The 26,849-nt window shown below is 43.0% G+C and overlaps 1 protein-coding gene across 2 annotated transcripts in view; it reads right to left on the bottom strand.

Annotated features, from left to right (window-relative positions):
- The window catches only part of Rad54l2 (RAD54 like 2), a 96,857-nt gene that overhangs the window by 9,660 nt on the left and 60,348 nt on the right, over positions 1-26,849 (bottom strand). For both annotated transcript variants that reach the window (XM_051205277.1, XM_051205286.1), the window contains exons 3-17: positions 18,491-18,689; positions 16,134-16,273; positions 15,357-15,473; positions 14,432-14,658; positions 13,352-13,534; positions 12,896-13,029; positions 11,585-11,781; positions 9,351-9,693; positions 8,421-8,598; positions 6,605-6,856; positions 6,276-6,394; positions 4,624-4,742; positions 2,050-2,149; positions 939-1,144; positions 389-561 (exon numbers count right to left, since the gene is read on the bottom strand). In XM_051205277.1, the coding sequence (XP_051061234.1) occupies positions 389-561; positions 939-1,144; positions 2,050-2,149; positions 4,624-4,742; positions 6,276-6,394; positions 6,605-6,856; positions 8,421-8,598; positions 9,351-9,693; positions 11,585-11,781; positions 12,896-13,029; positions 13,352-13,534; positions 14,432-14,658; positions 15,357-15,473; positions 16,134-16,273; positions 18,491-18,689 (2,687 nt within the window). The remainder of the gene's footprint in view (positions 1-388; positions 562-938; positions 1,145-2,049; positions 2,150-4,623; positions 4,743-6,275; positions 6,395-6,604; positions 6,857-8,420; positions 8,599-9,350; positions 9,694-11,584; positions 11,782-12,895; positions 13,030-13,351; positions 13,535-14,431; positions 14,659-15,356; positions 15,474-16,133; positions 16,274-18,490; positions 18,690-26,849) is intronic.

Below are 26,849 nucleotides of genomic sequence, written 5' to 3'. Positions count from 1 at the left end.
AGACACACACATACACAAAAACTAAAAGTAAAAATAAATCTTAAAAATAAACAGTAGAGTCCACAACTCTAACCTAGTATCAGTTTCAAATGCCCAAGTTTATATTCCCTACTAGAAAGAATAGAGTGCAGAGAATTCAACTGCATTCAGAACTTCCCCCTCCTTCTGTTAGGAAGATTCACAGTGGTCAGATTATTGGACATGGCCGACTAAGCTCAACACTCCAAAGACTAGATAAGTGGTGGAAGTAGGCGGGGCCAGCAAAAGAATCACGTCACTCCCAGTTGTGCATGAAAGACCACTTCAGAAGGAAGCAGGTTTGCCAAACAAACCTTCACACTGAGTATGCCATACCAAACCAAGGACTTCATACATACCAGGTACTTACCTTGGTGATGAGGTGAGGGTATTTCAGACAGGCAAGCTGCAAGACTGACTCCTTGATCCCCTTTATATCCAAAGATGTTTGGGGAGCTGGCTCCTTCTCAACAAAGTGAAGCAGGTTTTCCACTTCCTTCCGGGTGAAGTTCAGCATTGGGTTTAGATCATCCACTACCCGGTCTAGAGGAAGCAGGTAAAAACAAAGCCAGTACACGTCAAAGAAGACTGAAAACACAACTCTATAGGTCAGCAGAGAGAAAGTGGCTTAACTGACAATAAGGAAAAGTTGGCATACAAAAGTCAAAGGACAGGCCGAGGGTCCTGGTAAAAGGGGAACATCATAGAAAACTACTAACTCCTCTTATTAAATTTACTTTCCACAATGAGGCTAGTCTCCTTAATGGTCTGAATTAGAAGGATATGACAGGAATTTCTGGCATTCTATGATTCAAAGGCTATCTGTGTTCCCATGCCCTCCCCTCATACCCTTGATCCCTTCTTTATAGGATAGCAGCTGGCATAGAAGTATATCTGAAACAGCCTGAAAAATGGCCCACCTGACATGCCCTGCTTGGAAATCTGCCGGTCATAGATCTTCTTTTCAAGAGTATAATCAGCCACAAGGCGATAGATGTGACAGGGCTTTTTCTGGCCATAACGGTACACTCGACATACTGCCTGGGCATCATGGCAAGGGTTCCAGGAAGCATCAAATACCACCACTCGGTTGGCACCAATCAGATTCACACCCAAGCATCCGGCCCTTGAAGACATAAATCAACAGCCATAAAGCCCTTAGTCTTAAAGATGGTTTTCTAGTAAGCTCTGCTTTGTCTTAAGCACAATAAACTCAAGAATTTTATTCTCCTAATAAACACTATGATTGCTCCTCCAGTGTGCCCCGAAATCCAACAGTTCTATAGCTCTCCATTCCTCTGTGATAAAGTCCTACACAGTAGCTCCAGAGTTCTTTCCTTTAGTGAGTAGAAATGTCTGTACATAAAATGTTTCTGGTGTTTTCACTCTCATACCTAAGGGGGATGACAGACTCTTATCTACTGGGAGCAGCCCATAACCCTATGATACCATATATGGTGGTAGAGGCAGGAAGGTCAGGAGACAAAGACCAACATGGACTACATGGGACCTTATTTCAAACAAACCAGTGGAAAAGAACCCATCCACTGTTGAACACTGTTGGCAGAAAGCAACAGAGCCTTTAAAGTAGTTGCCATGAAACAGAAAACATCAGTCTTTTACAGCTATACTACACTTAAGATTTATTTTTCCTTTTGGTTTGCTGTTCTGCCTTGAGGCAGGACTCACTGGTAGAACTCAGGGTAGCCTTAAACTTAAAATTCTCCTGCCTTCTGATAGCTGAGATTGGCCACTTCTCACCTTTTAAAGCATTTTTATTTACACTAACATCAATTCCTAATGTAATAAAGCACTCCTGAGAGAAAATCTAACTATAACAATTATTAATGAAAGTCTCAAAGAACTTTATGACACTATGATGACTATCTTCATAATAACTTTCCCTGGGATCCCCTGACCTCAAAAAACAATCACAAACCTAAGTAGACCTCTTCTGTAATTTAGAGGAGCCTTTGAAATACCTGCCCAGGTGGCAAATTGCACGAACACCCTCTTACAGACTCCACTCACCTTGTAGAAAGAAGGAACAGCCAGGTGGTGAGGTTGCTGGGATCATTGAACTGATTAATGAGCCGCTCTCTCTCAAAGGCAGGGGTGCTACCATCTAGCCCTAGGAAGAAAGAAAAACAAACAAAAAAAGCATAGATAAGAGCAGAGAAACTCAGCAAAGTCACTGAACAATGTTTTTTAAAGGAATTTTTTAAATTGCATCTCTCTCTCTCTCTCTCTCTCTCTCTCTCTCTCTCTCTCTCTCTCTCTCTCTCTGTGTGTGTGTGTGTGTGTGTCTGCCTGCAGAGGCCACAGGCATCAAATTTCCTAGGAGCTGGAGCTATAGGTATTTGTGACCTGCTTAACATGGATGCCAGGATCTGAATTCTGGTCCTCTGCAAGAGCAAGCAGTATGAGCTCTTAAGCACTGATCCATCTCTCCAACACTGCAAATGTATTTAAAACAAACAAACAAACAAAAACATTAACCCACTGGACAGACCATGGGTCTATGATGAAGCCTAGACATCAGCACTATGAAAGTATACTCAAGTAACTCTCACATGTGACACAAAACTATAAAATAAAGCCAGGGATTGGTGGTACATGCCTTAAATCCCAGCACTGGGAGGCAGAAGTATCTACGGATCTGAGTTTGAGATCAGCCTGGTCCACAGAGAGAAACCCTGTCTCAAAAACAAACACAAACAAACAAAACCCAAAACAACAATAACAAGACCTATAAAACACATTTTTTCTCCTCTAGTGAATTCTAAGGCTGGCATAAGACTCACCTATGGAACCTAGGAAAGACTGACTCACTCAGCTTTATATTTGAGGCTCGTGGTGAGTGCAGGAACAGCCAGGGCTTTGTGTTTTAATGTGGGCAGTGTTCTTCCTCCATTCCTCTCCCTTGAGAGGGTTTGTTCTTTTTAAACAGTGTCACTATATAGTCCAAGCTAGCTTTCACCTCAGGGTCATCTTACTCTAAATACTGGAGTTACAGGTATATGCCACCAGGCCCAGCAAGACACTGGCTTTTTTATTTTAACCTCTTGATGTTAAGAACTTGCCATTAAAAAGAGAAGGAGCAGGAGGAAGAGGAGGATAAGACCCAAAAAGGTCAGGTGTGGTGATCACAACTTTAATCCCAGCACTTGGGAAGCAGAGGCAAAAAGATCTCTAAGAGTTAGACGTCAGCCGGGCCTAGTCCACATAGTCTCAGGCCAACCATAGCTACATATTGAGACTCTGTCTTTTAAAAAAAAAAAAAAAAAATTCAAAAGAAAAGAAAAAAGAAGAAAAGGACTTGAAACAGCGTTATTCATTAAGAACAAAAAGACAACCAGGTAGTGGTGGCACATGCCTTTAATCCCAGCACTCGGGGAAACAGAGGCAGGCAGATCTCTGTGAGTTCGAGGCCAGCCTGGTCTACAGAGTGAGTTCCAGGATAGGCTCCAAAGCTACAGAAACTCTGTCTCAAAAAAACAAAACAAAACAAAAAAGCCAAAGGTTCACAAGTGGGAGAAACTATCACCTTCACTTAAGAAGCAGCATAAGTAGAGAGGAGGGGTAACACCTGTCAAATTGGGGGAGGACAGATCAAGGGTATGAGATACCAGATAGGGAACTGAACTGCTACTCTTCGAGGAAGCAGACATTTTAGCTGTCTGGCACTAGTGTTTTCAGTTAGGACCCCAACTTACTTTCCAATCTGAGTTTTGCAATACAGAAGCACAGCTCACCACTGTCTTATTGGACAGTCCTATAGAAAACACAAGCTCTGAACCTCCATTCTCTAAACTATGTCTTTAGGCCAGTGATTCTCAAAGGGTTATTTCTCCACTCTCCTACCCCCATAGAACAATCTGGCAATGACTGGAGGCATTTTTAGTTCTCAAAACTGAAGATGCTACTGACATTAAGTTATTAAAAAAAAAAAAAAATACAGATTCCACTGAATATTCTTACAGCCAAAGTCTGAGCCAAATGTCTACAGGGTAGGGTCAATATTTCTCAGCTTTTACTTTTTTATTACCACTCACTTTTAGATATTTTTCTTAATCACACCATGTCTTCTATGAAATATTAATACTATTGATAAAATGTATACATGGTTATATACACATCTGAAAATAGGGGTTCTTCTCCCCCCAACATATACATTCCCAAATTTTTCATCCCCTTGGGGGTGCTTAGCTCCCCCATAGAGAAAGTATGATCTAGGTTTACACTCACTCTGACCTGGATGGATCATTAGACCACTGTGATTCTAAATCTCCCATCTTCCCTCTAAGACTCCTCTGATGCACCCTCCACCTCCCCACCTCACACACAGTGACTCCACCCTCTTTAGAACCCAGCTTTAAGCCAGGCATGGCCATACATGTCTTTAATCCTAGTACCTGAGCCATCTTTCCAGGCCTAGTAGTGGTTCTTTCTTAAAAGCTACCTTTCAGTAACTTCCTATTTCTTGGCTAATCACATATTTCTATACACTTGAAGAATAATGGGAGTTGGAGAAGAGAGAGAGAAAGAGGGAGGCCTTAAATAGATCATGCCAAGACTCCAGAAACAATGCAGCAATAAACTCACGGAAGTAGCTGACATTTCGGACCCACTTCTGTGCTCCTTGACCCTCGGCACCAGGCAGACAGGGCACGTCTCGTTTCCCTAGGAACTCCTCGATGAGAGCCAAGGTGGAAAGACTCTGGCTGAAAGGGAAGAAGTCATTCAGATGGCTCCCACACCCCAAGTAACAAAGAGCATGTGCAACCTTCTAAACAGATGGAACTCCACCAAGAACAACCAAGGATATCCTCCCTAACCCAGAATGGGAGCCATTATCCATATACTTATTACCACTAACCCATAAAAACAAAAAAGACAGAAAAACAACCAACCAAACAAAGAAACAAAAACTCCACTATTTCTCCGATTCCTTAATCTCTCCATTGAAAATTCTGGGGTTTAACTCAATGCTCAGTATTTGGAAGTGAGTCTAACTGTGGGCCACAGGCAATCTTAAGTATCTTACTATGGAGATCCATCTGACTGTTTTCAAAACAGTCAGAGAGCTGGGTTCTTGAAAGGCAGTATGTAAAATCAGGGGACAAGTTTGAATCACTACCAACTGTCACAGATGAAAGCTCTCATCTGATGCTCCCAAACTAGTCTTTGGGGCACAATGTGGCCAGAAGCAATCCACTTGTATATAGTCCCGTTTCCTTGTATATAGTCTTGATGAGACTCAAATTTCCAGCCAAACCTAGAGTGTGATGATGGTGCAAACCAGGACACTTACTTGGTCTTTTATATGCAAAACATTATTTAAAAAAGGGGCAGGGGAGCAGGATAGAAGGGTCAGCAAATGTGCTCTATAAAGGGCAAAATGGCAAACATATAATCTTTTTGCTTGTTTTTTGGTTTTCTGCTTGTTTGTTTTGTTTGAGACAGGGTTTCTCTATATAGCCCTGGATGTCCTGGAACTCAGAGATCCAGCTGCCTCTGTCTCCCAGGTGCTGGGATTAAAAGCCACCACACTCAACTAACCAAATACACTCTTTATTCTTTGTATTCCTTTTTATAAGACTAAAGTGTAAAACTAGTTGGGCTTAATATTCTCACCTTCACAGGAGGCTGAAGTAAGAGGAACACAAATTCAAGGCCAGCCTAGGTTCTGGAGTAAATTCAAAACCAATCCAGGGAACTTACTAACACTATGTTTCAAAATTTTGAAAAGTAATGCCAGGGGTGTTGGCACACACCTATAATCCCAACACTCAGCAAAGAATAAGACATTCAAACAGCCTGGTTTTTTGAGTCTTATCTCTGACAAGACAGTTCAGCGCATACAGGCCAAGCCTAATCTCAATCTGCTAGAGTGCTTGCCTAGCATACAGATGGTGCTAGGTTCAGTTCCCAGCACCACAAATTTAAATAAAAATCCTAACCATAAATAAACACACAAATAAATGTTTAAAAAAATAAGTAAAAACTAGCCAGGTTTGGTATAGGCCATAGTCCCATATAACAGATCTCCAGTGTAACACATGGACTTAAATCCTTTGGGGAGGGGAGACCTGGGCTGGGTGTTGGGATGAAAGAAAGCCCCACCTCTGAGTGTCTGGTTACAGAGCACTGGAAAAGGCAAGGTGCAAGTATGAAGTTAGACAGTCTTACTTCATGGGTGCTGCATTTATCCTTCCTAGAGACACCAAGCTTCAACTGAGAATTTCACTTCTTACCTGAACACAAGGATCTTGTCCCCAAGCTTCACACTTTCTTCAATCAGGTGAAAAAGAAGTACCATCTTGGGAGAGTTTTCTAAGACCCCAGTCTGGTAATTAGTCAGGAGATCCTTGGCCTGCAAAAGAAAAGATTGGAGCAGGTCCAAGGTCGGATGAATAGAAACACAATTACCTCTGCTAAGGCAGTGGCCTGCTGAGTAACTTTACTGTTCTTTGCACAGGCCCAGCAGTGTAGTGGACTATGTACACTAGTCTTCTCTAGGTTGGTCATCACCATCCCTCCTCAGAAGCAGTTTATGGCTACTGAAGGCTCTGATTTGACTCACCCATTCATATGTAACAATGTTATTGCCTCGCTCCTGGAAAGGGTTAAAGCCAACTCCCTGCAGGAACTTGCTATTGGTCGCTTCTCCCATTGAGGAAGCCAAGGTGCTATCTTCTCCCTTGACTTTTGTGCCATGTGGTGGGCAACGGGCACTGGTCCCTGCTGAGCCAAGCTCTTCCACATCTAGGTCCTGCTCATTGGCTAGGTTTTCCTTCTGAAGGGCTTCATACAGAACATCAGGGTGGTTCCAGATCTAAAGTTAAACAAAGGAAGAGTATAGACCAGAGACCATTCCAAGGTTGTCCCCAGGAGTATGGAAACACGCTCAAACAAACAGCTGCTACAGCTCAGATTGCATACCCAGAATTAATGACCCAAATCTTTCATAGTCCAAGAGTGTGCGATTTCACTGTTGGCTCTGATGACCATGACACATTAATGGGAAATGCCAGTGTGTTTGGTATATGATCAGAAAGGGTGTGTCACAAATATTTTATTCTTAACTCAAACAGGCAAAGACTGTTTTATTTTCATTGTATGGCTACATTCAGCTACTACACAAAACAAAATCCCTCCCTATGTTTAAAAAAAAAAAAGATCTGACTGATAGATGACCAATCCTATGCGATTTCAGGGATAATTCCTAAAAAAAGCTGAGAATCCCTGGCCAAGGGGAAAGAAGGAAGGACTCCATAACCTGGAGTACTATCACAAGAGCACTTTTGCTTTTGTTTCTTGGCTCTGGTCAGGACAATGGCTTCAAAAGCACTATTCTGAAAGCCATGTGTCATGGTACTTGCTTATAATCCACAAACTTGGAAGACTGTCAAGAGTTTAAGGCCAATCAAGACAACATGGCAAAACCCTGTTTCAAAAGACAAAAGAAAATTCTGGAATTCCATCCATTGCCAGGTATGATGGCACATACCAGTAGTCCCCACATTCAGAGGGCTGAGGCAGGAGGATCTGAGTTCTAAGACAATCTGGTCTATATAGTGAGACTCTAAATACGACTGAAGAAATATCACCTGACCCCAGAGGTATCTCTTCAGTAGACTTACTAAATAAAGTAAGGGGAATCAGGAACAATACCCAACATCTGCCAAGAATAGAACCAGAGACACTAAGTTAAAGAAATAGGATCAGTAGCAGGGATGAGAATGATCTCAATCTATTAAATACAGATCAGACAGAAGGTACTTTGTATAACTTCTTTTATGTTCTACTTTTTGGAGGCAGTGTCTCCCTATGGAGCTCAAGCTGTCCCAAATCACTATGTTCCTGCCTCACCCTCCTGATTGTTAGCATTATAGGCTTACGCCACCAGCACCAGCCTCAGTCACCTAGCAATAAAAAAAGAAGAAGAAGGAGGAGGAGGAGGAGGAGGAGGAGGAGGAGGAGAAGGAGGAGGAGGAGGAGGAGGAGAAGGAGGAGGAGGAGGAGGAGGAGGAGGAGGAGGAGGAGGAGGAGGAGGAGGAGGAGGAGGAGAAGAAGAAGAAGAAGAAGAAGAAGAAGAAGAAGAAGAAGAAGAAATATCCCATAACAGTCATCCATCACCCTTCTTTTCCAAGGGAAAAAGTCAGTAAGAAAGGATGGTTTCTGGAGTTCAGCACAGCAAACTATGCAGCAGCTGTGTTCCTAAAAGAAGCACAGAGCATACTGTATGAGCAACCCCAAGAAGTTTTGGAATTGAGGCAGCTCTTCTCACTTTATACTCTTTCTTCACCAAGGATTCCCACTAGGAGTAACACCCTAGTAGTAGTGGCAATTGTGTGCATGCTTAGTTCTGAACTATCTTCCATGAGGCTCCCACTCACCTTGCAACACACGCAGAAAGCCTTCAGAGGGTTCAGCCCCAACCAGCCACTGCTACCACAGTCCCGGAAACGGTCCATGAATTGTGTGTACAAATCTCGCTGGATCTGAGAAAGCCGCACCAGGATCACATTCTCTTCTTTGGCAGGGAGGTGAATCTTCAACACAGTATGGCCTCTCCTACGGAGGCAGGGAGATTAGACATGGCCTATAGGAAGCGCAGCCAGGAACTGTAGCCAGGATGGGTCAGTACATGATAAAAACAAGATCTTGCACTCTTGCCACACTGTCTTCTAGAAATGTCTCAACATGCAATGCATCCTTGTGTTAGAGCGGGGTGGTTCAGACAAAGTAGCCTGTCCCAAATCATGACTAACTGGGTAACTAAGGCCAAAGAACTCTAGGTTCATGCCCCAATTCAGGGATGCCTCTCTGACCTTTTCCACATCTGTCATCCTACCAGAAGGAAAAGAACTATTTTAGGCTAGCCTACAGTACATCAACTGGGATGCTGAACCTGGCTGGTAAAGCAATATCCTAGAATCATATTTATTCTTTTCTTTCATCAAAGTCAGCAGAATGCTGGCTCAATTTTTTTTTTTTAAAAACAAGTTATAGCAGGTATTTTTTCAGCAACTTTAGATAACACTGGTTTGAGCTTGCTATGTAGCCCATGCTGGCCTCCAACTCAGCTACCTCATCTTCCTGAGTGCTAGGAGACATGTGCTACCACATTCAACAAAGACAACTTTTGAATTGAGTGCTTATAGGCCAAACTTTCAGAGAATAGAGACAGTGCACCCATCACCTGCTAGTTATTCAGGATCAATTGTTGCTCCACTAGGAAGAGCCCTCCAGTGATGACATCTCCCCTTCATAATAGCTTTGGCATGACCTCTATCCCTCTAAGGATTGAGAAAACAAGGTCTCACCTCTGCACAAAGCCCTCCAGGAGGCTGTGCAAAACATGGCTCCGGTAGCGCATGAGGCGGACATCCTGAGGTGTGCTGTCAATACACTGCCCGTTCAGGATAGGGCGTTCAAACATGTTGCTGAACTCCTGACGAGTACCAAGGAAATCTGGGCGCACAAAGTCCACCATGCACCAGTACTCAATGAGGTTGTTCTGTAGAGGGTACCCAGTCAGCACTACCCGCCGACGAGAACGTATGTTCTTCAGAGCCTGTGAGGTGCTGGCTTGGCAATTTTTGATGCGGTGTCCCTCATCACAGATCACCACATCAGGACCAGGGCGGCATAAGGCCTTCTCAAACTCTAAGGAGGGAAGAGGATCCGGAGTCAGAGGGTGAGAGGGCCTGCTCTTAGTCAGTAATATGACAAGTAGGGGAGAGCCCTGGAGGAGACAGAAGGAATGAAGGAAGCAGGGAAGCAAGAGTCAGCCCCATTGGTAAAAGGGAACCAGCCAGACAAGCTCTAGGTGTTCAGTGGGGTGCTAACCTGGCCAAAAACTCTTGCATTCATGTCTTCTTATCCCCATTCTTTGCCTCATTATACTTATTCACTTTAAATTTATCTTTTTCAAACCAAAAGTAAAAATTACTTACATCCCTAGGGCTTAAGTCAATTGGAGAACAGAGAGGGGGCCTAGCATTAAAAATATGTCTGAGTGAAATCCATGGAAAGAACTCAGACACCACAGTGGGCTCTTGCCATCAGGCATTTTGGGTCCTTCTGAAGGTTGAATGATAGGAGCTAGTTAAGGACAAGGTCTTCTCATAATTATTTCCCAGTCACTGCTAAATGGCATGTTCATCACAGCTACCATAGAAGCAAACGTAGAACAGACATAATCTCACAGAATAAAAGCTTATTTCTCAATGGACAAAGGCTCCTTAAAAAAAAAAAAAAAGAATGGATACCCATAGCTCAGTACATCTCTTATCCTCAGCAGAGAAGTTTCTCCTGAGAGAGGACAATAACCACGGAGACCCAAAATGGATCAACATGTAGACACACATGCACATACCAGGGTCTTTGTGGAAGAGAGGGTAGAAAGATTGTAAGGGGCAGAAGCGGTGGGTAACTTCAGAGAGTCAGTATTTTCTGGACACCACAGGGCAGCTGGACATAGGGACTCACGGTTATCATGACAGCATGCATGCACAGCAAGTTCAAGCCAAGCACACTAGCTGAGGAGCTACTGGAATTCGGCAGCTGCTGAGAGAGGCAGTCAGTTTTCTTTAATATCACCCCTAGAGGGCCGACCACACCCACTCCCAAGGGCAACATAAACTGAATTTGAGCTGCTGGGATAGAAAACTCAAAAGTTGGATGGGTAGGGGGGTGAGAGTGGAGAGGGCAGGTCTGTGAGGAACTGGAGGAGGGGGAATATGATCAAAATATGAAATTCCTTTTTAAGTTTTAATTTTACTAGAGGTATTCGTTTTTATTTTATTTATGTGTGTTTGTATGTATGTGCAGCATGTGCATACTTGGTGGTTGTAGAGGTCAGAAGACAGCATCTGATCCCCTGGAACTGGGGTTAAAGATGGCTGTGAACCACCATATGGGTGCTGGGAACAACCTGGGTCGCCAGGAAGAGCAACAAGTGCTCCACTGAAACATCTCTACACCCCAAATATTATCATTATTACTACTATCATTTCAAAGACAGGATACAACTATGAGTAGCAACAGAGATTATTTCTTTTTATAAAGTCACAAATATTATTCCCCTTCTGTCTTTATATTAGCTTTAGAGGATTTTTTTTGTTTCTTTTGTTTTGTTTGTTTTGAGACAGGTTCTCACGATGTAGCTCTGGCCTGGAATTCACTATACAGAAAAGATGGCCTCAAACTCACAGAGATCTGCCTGCCTCTGTCTCTCAAGTGCTGGGATTTAAAGACATGCACCATCATGCCCTGCCCTTTTATGAATAATAAATATAAACCATTTACATTTTCTTAATACTTTCTTATAACATCTCTATGAAGTGGTAATGGCTGTGGTTACTTTCTCAACTGTCTAGTGAGTCAGAGACTCACAAAGACAGGGAGAGTCCTCTGAGCCCAGGTGTGACTTGCAGAAAATGCAGCACATTCTGAAAGGCTCTGGAGGTGGTCCCACCAGCTTCCTGGTTTAGGGTAACAATGTTCTTCACAGCTAACTGGTACTTTTGGAACACCTCCAGGAAAAGCCACCCACCTTTCCGGAACTCCTGCTGTCGATCTTCTTCATCCAGATCAATAATGACCGGGTGAGAGCGCTTCTTCGTTTTCTTCGGTCTACCTGTGGCAAAGGACTTCTTCAGTGTGAGCAGTCTGTACATTTCATACCCCATCAGCAGCACTCCACCCTCTGAAACCCAATCAGCCGTCACTTTAGCACGAGATGCCACTGTCCTGTAGGAATGAGAAGAGAGAACTATGAGCTAAGAACTGTTCAATAAAGATGGCTTTTAGTTTTCAAAAAAGGAAAACAGAAAGAATACATTGTTGCTTCTGCTGCTACTCAGGAAGAATTTTTTAATCAAAGCTGCACTGACTTACACTTGGAATGCTTTGTTGCCAAAGATTTCATTTGGCAGCAAGCACAAGTTGGACCAGCTACTCAAGGACTTTCCTAGTATCCCAGAAATCTTTATTTATACTGGACTGGATCATTGATGGTGACTAAACAGCAAGAATCAATAATTCAATGGAAGAAGGCCAAAGAACATGCTAAGCCCCTGAATGTATACCTACAATTATAAGGCAACATTCTAGACAACATTTAAGTGACTCACATGGTAAGCATAAGTCATGGGAAGAAAGCAACACTCCATACTTCACCTGATAAAAGCAAACCAAAAAGCCAAGGGAAGAGGCAATGGAGAACCAAAAACCCTTGGCAGTAACTCCGCTCAAGCCCCCAAGCCCCCTCCCTCACTGTTGCACTAACTAGATGTGAAGTGACAGTTCAGAAATCCAAGAAAGCAGAGCAGGTGACCAACCACCTGTCGGGTCACTCGGAGTCTCCTCACCCCCCAAAAAAGCATCCTTTGTAGAAAGGAAGCCTGCCTTTTTAAACGGTCTGTGCCAATGAGAAGAAAGGAAAGCATGAGTAGCGGGCTTGCACCAAAGTGTGCACTTCTCAAAGTTTTGAAGTTGTACTATTAAAGGTCAACTATGAACCAGTGCTTCAAAGAAGAGTCTAAAGTTCACTGTGGCATGCTGAATATTACTACAGTATACACCAGAAATGTGACTAGGCTGTAGATTATTTTATGTCAGAAAAGCATTCTAGAACAGAACAAAGAAACTTCAAACTTCCCAGGACATATAACACTCTCTCTCTCTCTCTCTCTCTCTCTGTGTGTGTGTGTGTGTGTGTGTGCGTGTGTAAGTGGGGAGCTAAGCAAGACAGAAAAGGGAAACATCAAGGATTAATAAGAATGTGGGAAAACAGAGAGACATACTTTAGTAGCCCCAGAGAAGGAAAAGGAATAAGACAGAGAAGACAAGGTAGGCCACCTACTTGTGTTCATCATTCAAGATATGAACTTTGAAGAACCTCGGCTGTACTTCTTCCGGCTTGCTGTCAGCTGGGAGGGCTTCAGGAGCTGGGAGCCACATGTTGAACTCTGCCAGCCAATTCTGAAGAGTATTAACCTATGGAAAGCCCAAAAGAGTTGGCTTTTATCTTAAAAACATTTTTATTTATCTTGTGTATGTACATGGAGGTCAGAGCACAACCTGCCACTATGTAGATCCCCAGAATTAAACTTATCATTTTTACCCACTAAACAAAGATGTTTCCTCACACCCAATGCGCACGCACGCGCGCGCGCGCGCGCACACACACACACACACACATACACACACACACACACACACACACACGCCTATAAGTTTTAAGGAATAAGCTCAGAGCTGAACTCAACAAACGTTTTAGTGGCCAGGGATGTTCAGAGAAGGGAGTTAGAACTCTTACCGGCACAATGGCAAGGACTGTTTTGGCTGGTGTGTGGCGGAAGAGGACATCAATGAAGGAGATCACTTGCAGAGTTTTCCCCAGACCCATGCTATGGGCCAGTATGCAGCCAAAGCCACTACTGGTCTTAAACCTTTCTAAAGACTCTACTAGGTTATCATATAGAAACCGGATCCCACCAATCTGACAAGAGACAAACAAGATAAATGTTAGAAACACTACCAGAGACCGGGGCTATACAGTTTTTCTTACTTGGGGATGGTCACTAAATAAGCTTGATGGTATGAGTGGACATGGAAGTTTCCCTGCAGTCATCTTGGAGAATATCCAAAATAGCATTGACCTTGTATAATGTCCCATATAAGTTAAAGAATCTTTAGTATCAATCTCTTGACAAGGCCTTTTTCATTCAGCCTGGCTACCTTGGGCTTAAAGAGCTGCCTCCTCTAGGCAACCCAATAGTTCTTTCTGTGAGAAGCCCAAAATTGAGTCAATGTCTGGCTGTGTGGATATTCACTCAATGGTACTAGTTCCAGGCACTAGATCAATATAAACTACTATGCTCTCAATTTCCTTGAAAAGCTGACTTTCGTAAATCTTCTGATCTACACACCTCCCACGCTTCTTGCTGATCCAACTGAAAGAAGCAAGATGGTGGTCAAGTGACTTTTTTGTATTTATTCCATTTTATGTGTGTGCACCTGGGTACATGTATGTGTACCATGTGATTACAGGACCTCATGGATGTCAAGAGGTATCAGATCCCTTGGAACACGAGTTATAGAACTGCTATGTGAGTGTTGGAAACCAAACCAGAGTCCTCTGTAAGAGCAGTGTGTGCTCTTAACAGCTGAGCCATCCCTTCAGTCCCTACATGATTTCTACATGACAGGGCAAACCTGAGGCATATCTCTTTTCTCTCCCTATATATTCATATTTGAAGGAATCTTCACACATCAACTGGATCAGGGCTTTCCAACAGCTACTCTTGGGAACCACCAAGTACTTTACAGGCTATAACAACAACAACAGGCAACGTTTGCATCAAGGAAAAGGGACTAGGACCAAGACTGGCTGTACCTGATGAGGTTTCACAGCCCGTGCCAACTGTGGGGCCAGGAAGACATTCTCCTCCTCCGGAGGGTGATTCAGGTTGACAAGGACCCGCCCAAGAGCATCATGCTGGTTTAAGGCATCATTCACATGGGTGCCACCCTTCTCTTCTTCCTCATCCTCCTCACTGACAGACTCACTGCTGTCCACAATGTGCAGAGTATCCTCTTCTCCAGAACTGAGTTCAATCACCTCTGAAACAGAAAAAAATGAAACAAACATCCAAGGAACAGGGTACTGCTGATTGTCAGAGCGAAAGGGCACAGACTTAGTAAAATTTGTTACCACTTACAAAACAAATGTTCTGCTTGGTTAGTTTTGGGGAGGTGATTTTTTTGTTCTTGTTTTTTGAGACAGGATTTATCTGTGTAGTTCTGGCTGTCCTGGAACTCACTCTCTAGACCAGGCTGGCCTCAAACTCACAGAGATTTACCTGCCTCTGCCTCCCGAGTGCTGAGACTAAAGGCGTGCACCACTGCCACCTGGTCAAAACAAATGCTTTCAAAGCCTCTCTCTTTCAGAACAAGTTAAGGTGACACAGGTGCTAAAGGTAGGCTCCAAACTAAATGAATAAAGAGTGAATTTTTCAAAAGTATAGCCAAGTCAGGATGGTAGTACATTTAATCCCAGCACTTAGAAGGCTGAGAGACAGGAGGATTACTATGAATTCCAGGCCAGGCTACAGTCTAAGACTTGCTCTCATACCCCCCCACCACCACCAAAGGGGGGGGATGGAGAGGAGGGAGGGTGTGAGAAACAAAGAAAGAAAAGAAAGGGAGGGAGGGAGAGAAAGGGGAAAGGGAGGGAGGGAGAGGGGAAAGGGAGGGAGGGAGAGAGGGGGGGAAGGGGGGAGGCACTGGCCAGGAGTAGATGCCCTCTGGCCTGACCTTACCATCTCGACTGCTTTTTTCGTCCTCACTGCCACTGCTACTGTCCAAACAAATGACTTCCTGGGCCAAAACCCGAGGCGGGAGTTGGGGACCATCACTTGCTCTCAAGACAATTTCCTCTAGAAAAAGAAAGATGGAAGGAAACACATTTAGGGCCACTGCAGTGGTTCAGCAGGTGAAGGTGCTTGCTTCCAAGCCTGCAGACTCTTAATTACCAGGACCCGCACACACAGAAGAGGGAGAAAGCCAATTTTTTTTTTTCCAGGTTGTCCTCTGGCTTCTACACATGTGCCACGATTCACAAAATGTGCCTCTACACAGGCAGACAGACATGCGGGCACACACACATGCACGCACATGCAATAAAACGCCCCACATGTAGCTCAATGTATTTTCCTGAGTGATCACCAGTGATCATCATCCTTTGCTGCTCTAATGGGGAATGGCTATTGAGAATAGCCTGGGAAACCTTTATATATATATATATAAAAAAATCCCAGCCTTTTTTCCAAGTTCCCTTTTCTGTTGGTTTTCACATTGTGCCATCCATCCATGTGACAACTAGTCCCCATCTCTTGCATGCTAAAGTCTAAAGCTATAGGGAAAACAGGAAGCCTCCATAAAATTAATCCAAGTATATCTGAATCTATTTCCACTTTGTAAATGACTGTGCACTCCCAACAGGCTAAGGGCCTCAGAATTCCTGAGAGACCACATCCAGATCTGTCTGGCCACTCTGAAAGCTGAGGCCTTTTTTCCTAGAACACTACACTGCTTACCAGGCAGGAACTCCAAAGGGACCGTAGGAATGGGGGCTGCATATTCTTTCCTCTGCTGTTCCAGGCGCTTTCTTCTTTCCAGTTCCTCCTGCTGTGCTGCTTTGGTAACAGGCTCCAACTGATCCTCCCGGAGTAGCTTTCTAAGCATTAAAGAGAGACGACCCTTGGGTTACCTTGAGATTTGGGCAACTAAAAAAGGAGATCACCAGTGCTGATTTCCCTTCAAATCAGAGAACTGCAACTTAGACAAGGAGTGAAGCTGGGTTTTTAAGGTGAGGGGGTAAGATGAGATGCCAGGGGGATTTTAAATTCAAATGGCTCTGTGCTACCATAAGTTCCTTATTATTTGACTTCCTCACAGACACACTGCCACTCAGACCCCCGCATATAAAAAGCCAAGAGTAAAGAATGGGGGAGATGTCTCAGTGGGTCAGAGAACTTACTGTGCAAACATGAGGACCTAAGTTAGGATTCCCAGCACCCACCTAAAAGGCTGGGTTTGGCCATATGTACAGAAGGCATAGAACATACAAGAAGGTGGGACCAGACTGTTGTGCTTGCTGACCAACAGTCACCTGGTGTTTCTCCTGTGCTGTTTGAAAAACATCAAGCTTTAGGTTCAGTGAGAGACTCAGTCTCAAGGGTATATATAATGTAGAGAGCAACAGAGGAAGATATTCAAAATCCTCCTCTGACCTCCATACATACTCTCACACACAAGTACACACACAAAATACATGCATGAACACCCACAAATAAATGAAAACTAAAAGACCAAAAAGTAACATAAAATAGTATGGTTCACAAAGCTGAACCAGTATTAAAAATAAAGTTGTACCAGTGATGGTGGCACACACCTTTAATATCATCACTCAGAAGGCAGAGGCAGGCACCTCTTTGAGGTGCCAATCTGGCTCATACACCAGGTTTATATGGGTGTGCTTGGGGGGGGGGGGTTAGGGGAAGGAGGAGACAGCCCAGTAGTTAGGTGAGCTTGCTCTGCAAGCATTAAGGCTTAAGTTCAAGGCTGGTCAATAGCGATACATGCCTTTAATCCCAGCACTGAGGAGGCAGAGGTAGGTGGATCTCTGTGAGTCAGCCTGGTCTATAATGTGAGTTTCGAGACAGCCAGAACTGTTACTCAGAGCAACCCTGTCTTGAAAAACAAACAAATGAACAAACAAAAAAAAACTTGAGTTCAGATTCTCTGCACTCATTTTAACCCAGGTACGGCTGAATGTGTATAATTCTACTATTGGGGGACAGTGACAGGATAACCTCAAGAGTTTCCAGACAAAAATGAGCTTCCAATTCAGTGAAAATTCCTGTCTCAAGGCAATAAGGTGGAAAGCAATAGAGGAAAATACTTTGATTTCCTGCTGTGGCCTCCACACATGCATGCACTGAGCCATAAACACATGAGTATTGGGGCACACACATAAACACACACACACAAACAAACAAATTTAAAACTGTTAGGTGGACAAATGGGGTAATAGGGATTCTGCATCATTATTTTCTGAGCTTAAAGCAATATTTCAAGTTTGCAGTGTGTGTTTTGAAAACTGTGGGGTGATGCCAGACATGGTGGCTCATACCTGCAATCCCAGCACTTAACAGGATGTGGTACAAAGATTACCAAAAGTTCAAAGCCAGGACTACACAGTGAGTTCCAGGGCAGCCTGAGCTACTGGGTTAGAACCTGTCTTAAACAAACAACTGAAGAACAACAAAAAGAAAAAGGGGAAATTATGTCATTTATCTCTTTTAGTAAAACAAGCTGTGACTTGGCAGAAGGAAAGGTTGCTGAGGATTTGAATAGTTAAGAAAGTTCTTGTTTGGTTTTCTTTGAGGTGAGTCTACCATCTGAAATTGAATTCCAAGAAGATGATAGCTCAGTTTTGTTGAGGATTTTATGTTGTCGCTGTCTGTCTAGTGATTTGTTTTAAACTTCATGTTTTGAGACATAGGAAACATAAGTCGGATGGCCCTACCATCATTGAACTGCCACCCAAGTCCTCGTAATGGTCAAGGCCCCTACACATCCTTCCTATGTTCTGTGCAGGTCAACGCAGTTCAACAGTGGGTCTAAACTTCACCTCTGTTCCCGGGTTTTTGTGGTGGTGGTTGTTTTGAGTCAGGCTCTCCTTAAGTGACCTATGCTGGTCTGAAACTCATGATTCTCTTGCCTCAGCCTTTTGAGTGCTGGTGTTACAGGAATGTGTCACACCATATGTCATCTTCACTACTAATAAGGATTTATAGTTGCACACTTTTCTTTATTGGAAGAGGACACTCTTCTATCTGCTATATCTAGTCTATTCTCTTCAATGCTCTTTACCCAGAACACAGCTCACCGTATGTTTCTTCTCATATGGGAGGGCTTCTGAGCTCTCTTCTTTTTGGGGTCTTCGGATGCTAGCATCTTGCCTTGGTGCCTAAGCTGCTCTGAAGGCTCAGACTGAGATGAGGTAGTTGAAGTGCACCGCGGCGGCCGCTGCCCATCTTCCCCCAGCTGGGCATGCTCAGTGCCACACATGCCTTCCAGGGATGGGTCTGGAAAAAGGGGGGGGGGGGGAAAGAAGTGGTTTACTGGGGATACGGGTGCAGGGAGAGTGGGTGGATTTTGATTTCAGACATTCCCAGGTTCAAATTTGAGCAGCTTATTAGAAGATAATCCTTTAAGGCAGTATCTCTCTGAATGTCGGTAGATGTACCTATAACATGAAGACAGTGATACTCATACTCAGGACTATATGAGGACTAGATACTGAGTGTACCTAGACCTAATCCTGACCAGTGAAGGGCACATAACAAATGACATCATCCATTTAGCAATATAATAGGAGTTCGGAGCCTTGCTGGCCTGAGAATACTCAGAGTTCTGGGTGTGGCAGTGCATGCCTTGCAATCCCAGGATGTGAGTGTTTGAGACAACTCACACTTACTTCTCTCTCAGTGCTTGGAGTAGTAACTTGTTCAACTCATCAGCCATTTAGCGAGGACTTACAAATGGCAAGCTCTGCTCACGATGTATCAAGAGATAGTTAAGACTCTTTCCCTTTAAAAGATACTGTGTTCTATTAAGAGATGGGCCATGTAGACTGAGACACAACACAGCAACATGTACCAAAAGAAGGGGCAAGTCACAATGTGGATGCTAAGAACTAAACTAGGTTCAATGTAAGAACAGCAAGTGTTTCTCCAGCCCTAAATAAGTTTGTCTTTTGTTTCTAAAGACTTGTGTGGGGGTTTCTCAGACTGATTCTTGACCTCCCCATGAAAGTAATGAAACAGAATGAGGAAATTTACACAGGGCAGCTGTGTCAATTTGCCCTATTGTTGTATATATAGCAGTTGAAAAGGCTGGAATCAAAGAAGATCATATGTATCCCTTAATGCCTGGAACTGTGTCCTTGGACCCATGACATTGTATATCAAAGCAAACCCTGTGCCAGTTTACCATCTTAATAACAATAAAGAGAATTATCTCAGAGGAGGAGCTGTAGTCAAAGTAGAACACCAAGTCTTTAGCTGCTCTCCCATATCTGTCCTCTCCAATTCTATTTCAAACAGCCCAAGAGAAAAGCCAGGCAATTGTTTGCCACTAAAAGAACTATCTTTCAGCCATGTGTAGTGGTGTGCACCTTTAATCCCAGCACTCAGGAAGCAGAGATAGGCAAATCTCTAAATTCAAAGCCAGCCTAGTCTACATTGTGAATTCCAGGACAGCCAGAGCTACATAGAGAGACATTCTCCAAAAAAAAAAAAAAAAAAAAGGAAAAACAAATAAAATAACTTTTCCTTTCAGCACCCTTCCTCTCAAAGACAGATGCATAGCATTTACACATCTGTTCAACCCACACCCCTTAATTCTTATCTCCTAAAAGAGAGAGTCCTCCATCCCACCTCTCCCCCACCCACTAAATAAACAGTTGCTTAGAGAGCAGCAGATCCCCTAGGAGGGGGATACTATTGTCAAGAGAACACCTACAAAGGTGGCTTATTGGATAGAAGGAAACCACTTGGCCTACTATACTTGCAGCTGAGCTAAGACACTTCAACTTAGTGTTTTTACTGGTTCTCTGGCCTGCTGGTACACAATGGCCTTGTTGTTTTCTTGCTGAGGTATACCCCAAGCCTAGATAATGACCTTTGGTGCTCTTCAAATCTTATTGTTTTGTTTCTATTTCACAAGCAGATTTATTGAGTAACGGTTTGGAGGAAGAGTTGGAAGCAAGGTTAAAGAGTAGGCAGGCAGGACAGAATCAGCACACAGAGGGCAGGTCTGCAAGGTCAGGCCCAGGGTCTGAAATTGATCTGCTTGCTGGGCAGGGACAACTTGCCAACTGTAGTTATTTCCTTGTTCTAGCTGCCATGCTTCTTCACAGGATGGGCTGTTCAGAGAGGGGAAAGCACAAACTGCCAGTCTTTCAGAATTACAAATAAATTTATCATCAAATATCCATCCCAAGTTGTGAGGCCTATTACTACTGTCCCGCAGGGGGCTGAATTTAACAATAGCAATTTTGAAATGATCAGATATTAGTCATAAGAGACCTATACTCAAACAAGAAGGTAAAGAACCCTAAGTTCTGTCACATAACAAATGTAATTAGTATCTGCATAGCTTAAAAGTCAAAGGCTATTACCACCCTGACTAAGATCATAGGTTCAGACCTGGGCACAAATACCCCTGAACTTTGTCCTTCACCTGAATGCCCTTAAACTTTCCCTTTCACTATGAGTAGCAATCACAAGTTATATAAACAAAGAACACTTGCATAAGCTTCTTGGGAATGAGTTATAAATACCACCACCATAAATTTAATTGGCAAACCTATGGCTTGGGCAGGGGAGGGGTGCAGAACAGGACACAGTACATTTCATTTGGTGAGTGCACAAATACATATACTTCCAGGGCCCACCCTTCAGCTGATTTCTCTCTTCGGCACTAGCGAGATTAGTGACCTCTAAGTCTTAGCTAATGGCCCATGATAAAATGCATATACCAGGGTCTGGTGTGGGAGCACACTCTATGTAATCCCAGTACTTGGAAGGCTAAGAAAGTGAAGATATCCTGGGCTACAAAGATCCTTCCTCAAGAAACAAACCAACAAAAATTATGCACACACCACACTCTATGGGCACCAAAAATTTACAACCTAATCTCAACACAACTTAGATTTCATTAAGTGTTTACAAAAATCACAAAAAACACAGAACTAAATTAAATAAGACCACATGGGTATGTATAATCAGTGAAATCTAGCCTATATAAAACTATACAGCCAGTAAGGCCTTTTCCTCTAGAAATAAACTTCAAGGAAAAATAATTAATGTTTATTTATATTTCCTTCTAGAAATATAAATAAACATTAAAGATATTTTTAAAGATAATTGAGGATTATATCAATATTTCATAATTCAAGGAACTACAATTTTTTAGTTTATTTGACTTTCAGCCATGTGTATGTGTGTATCTGTATGAGGATATGCTACATCCGTGTAGGTACCTGCACAGGCTAAGTGTCAGTTCCCCTAGAATAGGAGCTGCAGGCAGTTGTGAGGCACCTGACGTGGGTGCTGGGAACAAAAACCAGGTCCTTTGCAAGAGAGTTAATACTCCCAACTACTGAGGCATCTCCCTAGCCCCAGGAGCTACAATTTAAAAAAAAAAAAAAAGATTTGAATAGTGGTTCATGCCTGTAATCCCAGTAGGAGCAGGCAGGAGCAGGAAGCTTGCACACTACCAAATCTGAGGCCAATTTTGTCTACATGGTGAATTCCAAGTCAGCCAGAGGAATATAGCTAGGACCTTGTCAAAGAGTGGGGGGGGGGGGGAGGTTGTTTAAAAAAAACAAAACATTGTAATGTTAGGGATGGAAGATTGGAAGATAAATGCCAGAGTGGCTGGCTACTCAGAGAGCTGGAAACAGAGTTTTATCACTTTTATTACTGCCTAACTTTCCTAATTCTATCATATAAAAAATAATTTATTTTTAAATTTTAGGTTTTATTTAACTTTTGCAGGGCCAAGAGTAGAGCCTATGGTCTTAGGTATGCTAGGCAAGTGCTCAGTTGCCTACCTATAAGCAAGTGTCAATTTTAAAGTCAAGAGAAAAGGAAATTAAATGAGCACTAAACTCTAAACAACTTATATGTTAATTTCCTGACATATGTTAATGCATTTGCATATTTCATATAGTAATTAATGAGTATATATACACCTTTTTGTGTTGGGTTAGCTGCCTGATACACATAAATATTTCCTTCTTTGTTTTGTTTTGTTTTGTTTTTTCAAGACAAGGTTCCTCTGTGTAACAGCCCTAGCTGTCCTGGAACTCGCTCTGTAGACCAGGCTGGCCTCAAAGTCAAACATACACCTGCCTCTGCCCTCCTGAGTGCTGGGACTAAGGGTGTGAGCCATGCTTCCCAGGAATATTTCTTTTAAAACTTTGATTTTGTGCATGTATGTGTGGAGGTCAAAGGACAACTTGTGGGAGTTGGCACTCTCCTCCCAACACATGGGCTCTGAGAATCAGACTTGGTTGTCAAGCTTGACATAAAGCACACTCACCCACTGAGCCATCTCACTGGCCATATATAAATCCCTCATTGACAGAGAGTACACAGTTGCCATTTACATGGCACGCTGTAAGCAAATCACAGAATGCTATTTTCCTGCTGCTTGGGCATATTCTAATTTTACGCTTGCAACTACAGTAATGTAAGTATCTGTACATGTTCTCTTTTCCATCTATTTAATTTTACCATAATCCATCAAAGATCTGCAAATATTTTCACAAGTTAATCAGATAATAAATATTTTAGATTCTACAGGCAGTAAGGTCTCTATCAGATACTTTATCATTGCATCTCAAGAAGAAAAAACAACCCACACATAAACAAATGAGGGAAAGTGTTCCAATAAAACTTTATTTAAAAATTAGGCATAAAAAATTGTGAAAGGAGCAAAGTTAGAGACGCATACTTTCTGATTCAACACTTAGTACAAAGCTGCAATGGCAAACCTTGAGGCTTAAAGCACACATGTGCACTAAAAGAATAAGAAGTGGAATAAGTTGCCATAAGACTATTCAATGAGGAAATGACAATCACTCAATTACTAATGCTGAGAAATCTACAAGCAGAAGAAAGAAGCTGAGTATTTAACAAAGGCCGCATATAAAAACTGGGTCAAGCTGGAGGTGGCTGTGGTGAATGGCTTTAATCACACAACTCAGGAGGCAGAGGCAGGCGGATTTCTGAGTTTGAGGCCAGCCTGGTCTACAAAGTGAGTTGCAGGACAGACAGGGCTACACAGAGAAACCCTGTCTGGAAAAACACAAAAGGACTTGGAGAGTTAAAATAAAAGATAAAAAGGACACAAAGTTAGGAGAGAATGGGGGTAGAGCTAAGAGGAGTTAGAGGGAGGGCAAGGGGTGAATATGATCAAAATATACTGCATCCATGTATAAAATTTTTAAAAAATAAATTTTCAAAACACTGAAAGAAAAATTCCTATTCTCTTTAACTCTAAATCCATCCCATCAACCCTACTCTCTTCCTAAGCCTTACCAGGTGGTCCTACCTTTTATAAATTTTATTACAAATTTAAGATAAATGATTCATTACATTTTTTTTAATTTCACTATATAACATAGGATGATCATGCACTCCTGACCCTCCTGTCTCTGTTCCCTAAATGCTGGGGTTACAGGTGTGCACCACCACACTTTACTCACCTAACCATATTTTTAATGGCACTCAAGTCAGCAACTAAAACAGCAATTTTTAAGCTTTCTAACATACTATTATTCAAAAATATTAAATTTTATTAATCTATAATAATTAATGCCTCAAATCTGAACTGAGGTATGGAAAACACAATTAAAATGGTGAAGAGAGTAAAGTTTTGTGGCATGTAATTCATTAGAATAAATGGAGGGGATGGAGAACTAACTACACATGATGACATACATAAATGGGTTATAGGGTAACTGCCATCAAACCTGATGAGCTGATGAATCCCCAGGATTCACACAATGGAAGGACAAAAGCAACTCCTACAACTTGTGCTCAGACCTCTGCACAGGTGGTATACACCTCCCACATACAAACACCAAATAAACAGGCCAGTCAAGCAATTAGAGACTGCAAGGCCCTTGGAGCTCACAGGGGAGCTGTCCTGCCCACCCATGGGGGAGTTTCCCACTGCAGCACAGAAACCAAGTAGAAGACTATGAGTGTGGGACTGTAACAAAGCCAGCACACAGAAGGAGCAGAAAGCAAAAGAAACTAAATTTTTAATGGGAGTGGGGTAGAATTTGGGAGCTCCAGATCTGCCAGATCTCATTAACACCTCATTAACAACAGATACACCAGCTGAGACATCAGGAAGGCAATGGGAATAAACTACCCTAGAGTAAATCCTACACTAGACCCTCCCTAATGAAGCTTCCAAAGCCAACGATTCTGGAACCAAGGTGATCAATCAGTGTCTGAACTGCTTGCTCAAATTAGGATGGACAACCTTCTGGGGAAAATCCACACAGAACTGTGTGCTACAGTTATACAAAGGCCTTTTTGTTGTTATTTGAGACTGAGCCTCTTTCTGCACACCAGGCATGCTCTGAACTAAAGGTATCCTCTTACCACAGCTTCCCAAATTCTGGGTTTATAGAATAAGCCACTAAACCGAGCCAAATCTTTATTCAAAACTCACAAGATATGCAAATAGATGGGAAAATACCATCAATAGTCAAGAAAAACTTGGTGTGCTTGTAGCTCCAGCTACAAGAGGCTGAGATAGGAGAATCATCATAGCCTAGAAATTGAAGGCTATCTTTGAACATGAGGTATCATCACAAAAATTGGGGGACAGGTTGCATAGTGACAAATGCCTGTAATACAACACTATGGAGGGAGAGACAGAAGATTGCCAGCCCCAGCTACAAGTGAGCTTTAATAGTCTAGAAAGTTAGCCAGCCAGCCAGGCCCTTCCTGAAACCTCAGAAACCAAGAGGTTTTGGAGGTGATTTAAGTTTCAGGCTGGCCTCAGCTACATAGGAGTGTGAAGGCATACACACAAATAAATAATAGAAATTTTAAAAAAGAATAAAAGGAGCCGGGTGATGGTGGCACATGATTTAATCCCAGCACTTGGGAGGCAGAGGCAGATGGATCTTTGTGAGTTCAGGACAGTAAAGGCTACACAAAGAAACCCTGTCTCAGGAAAAGAAGAAAGACAGGAAAGAAAAGAAGGAAGGGAGGGAGGGAGGAAGGGAAGGAGGGAGATGGATAGGACAGGACAGGACAGGGCAGGGAATAGTTTGGATGTGGTGGCACAGATCTTCAATCCCAGCACCCAGGAGCTGGAGACAGGAATAGTTCAAGATCACCCTGTTTACAAAGAGGAGGCAGAGGTAGAAGAATATCTGTGAGTTCAGGGCTACATAGTGAAACCCTGTCTTTAAGGGGGAAAAAAATTTAGGATGAGAACTGGGTACCTGCCTATAATCTCTATGTAGGAAGCAGGAGATCATTGAAAGTTCAAAGCCCATCTGCTCTACATATAGGGTTCCAGACCAGCAGGTTTATAGTGAGACCTGTCTCACACTTCAAAAAGATGGAGCTGGAGTTGGCACTCAGTTGGTAAAGTGCTTATCTGGGATGCATGGAGCCCTGGGTTCAATTTCTAGGGCTCCATAAATCATGTGTAGTGATCACACCTGTAATCCCAGCACTTGGGAGATGGAAGCAAGAGCATCGGAAGTTCCAAAGTCATCTTAGATGACATGGTAAGTTCAAAGCCAGCCCGAGCTACATGAAATCATGGGGAGGGAGGGAGGGGGGGAGAGAGGGAGGGAGGGGGGGAGGGAGGGAGGGAGGGAGGGAGGAATGCAGTTGAATTTCTTTTAAAAGTCAGAACAAGTATAGAGGGATGGCAGCACAGGCCTGCACTCCCAGCACCCAGGTGAAGGCAAGAGGATCAGAAGCTCATTGTCACTCTTGATTACAAAGAGAGTTTGAGACCACCCTGGGCTATATAGCACCCTGTCTCAAACAAACAAACAAACAAACAAACATGCTGAATGAAATACAATTTTAAGAGCAAAACCTAAAACAAGAGTTGATTCTACAACACTGCCTTCTTCAAGGCTCTCCAAAAACCCTGGCTAAAACGGACCCTTCCTCCCACTGCTAGGGCTCAGCCCATTCCTTTATTGTCTACATAATTCTTTTCAGGATATGGGGGGATTTTATACATTAATTTATTTGGGGGGAGTTATCACTGCATGTGGAAGTCAGAGGACAATCTGTGGGAGTCAGTTCAAATTCAGGTAGTTAGGCTCAGCAGTGGGCCCCTTTACCTGGTCTCCTGGACAATTTCCGCTGTCAACACAGCCCAAAATTATCTGAGGCAGTCTCAATTGGGGAATTGCCTAGATTACATAGGCCTGAAATGACATCTGTGGGGCCTTTACTCAACTGATGACTGATGGGGGTGGTGGCATCACCTCTGGGCAAGAGGGCCTGAGTTGTAGCTGGGGAGTGAGCCAGTAAGCAGTGTTCCTTCAGTTTGTGCTTTACTTCCTGCCTGGAGTTCCTGCCCTGATTTCTCCACTGACAGATTTGAGGTCAGGAAGTGTAAGATGGAATAAACAGTTTTCCCCTCAAGTTGGTTTTGGTCAATATTTTATCACAGAAACA

Source organism: Phodopus roborovskii, unplaced genomic scaffold (genome assembly GCF_943737965.1).
Source record: "Phodopus roborovskii unplaced genomic scaffold, PHOROB, whole genome shotgun sequence".
NCBI lineage: Eukaryota > Metazoa > Chordata > Mammalia > Rodentia > Cricetidae > Phodopus > Phodopus roborovskii.
This window is presented reverse-complemented; position numbering and strand designations above follow the sequence as displayed.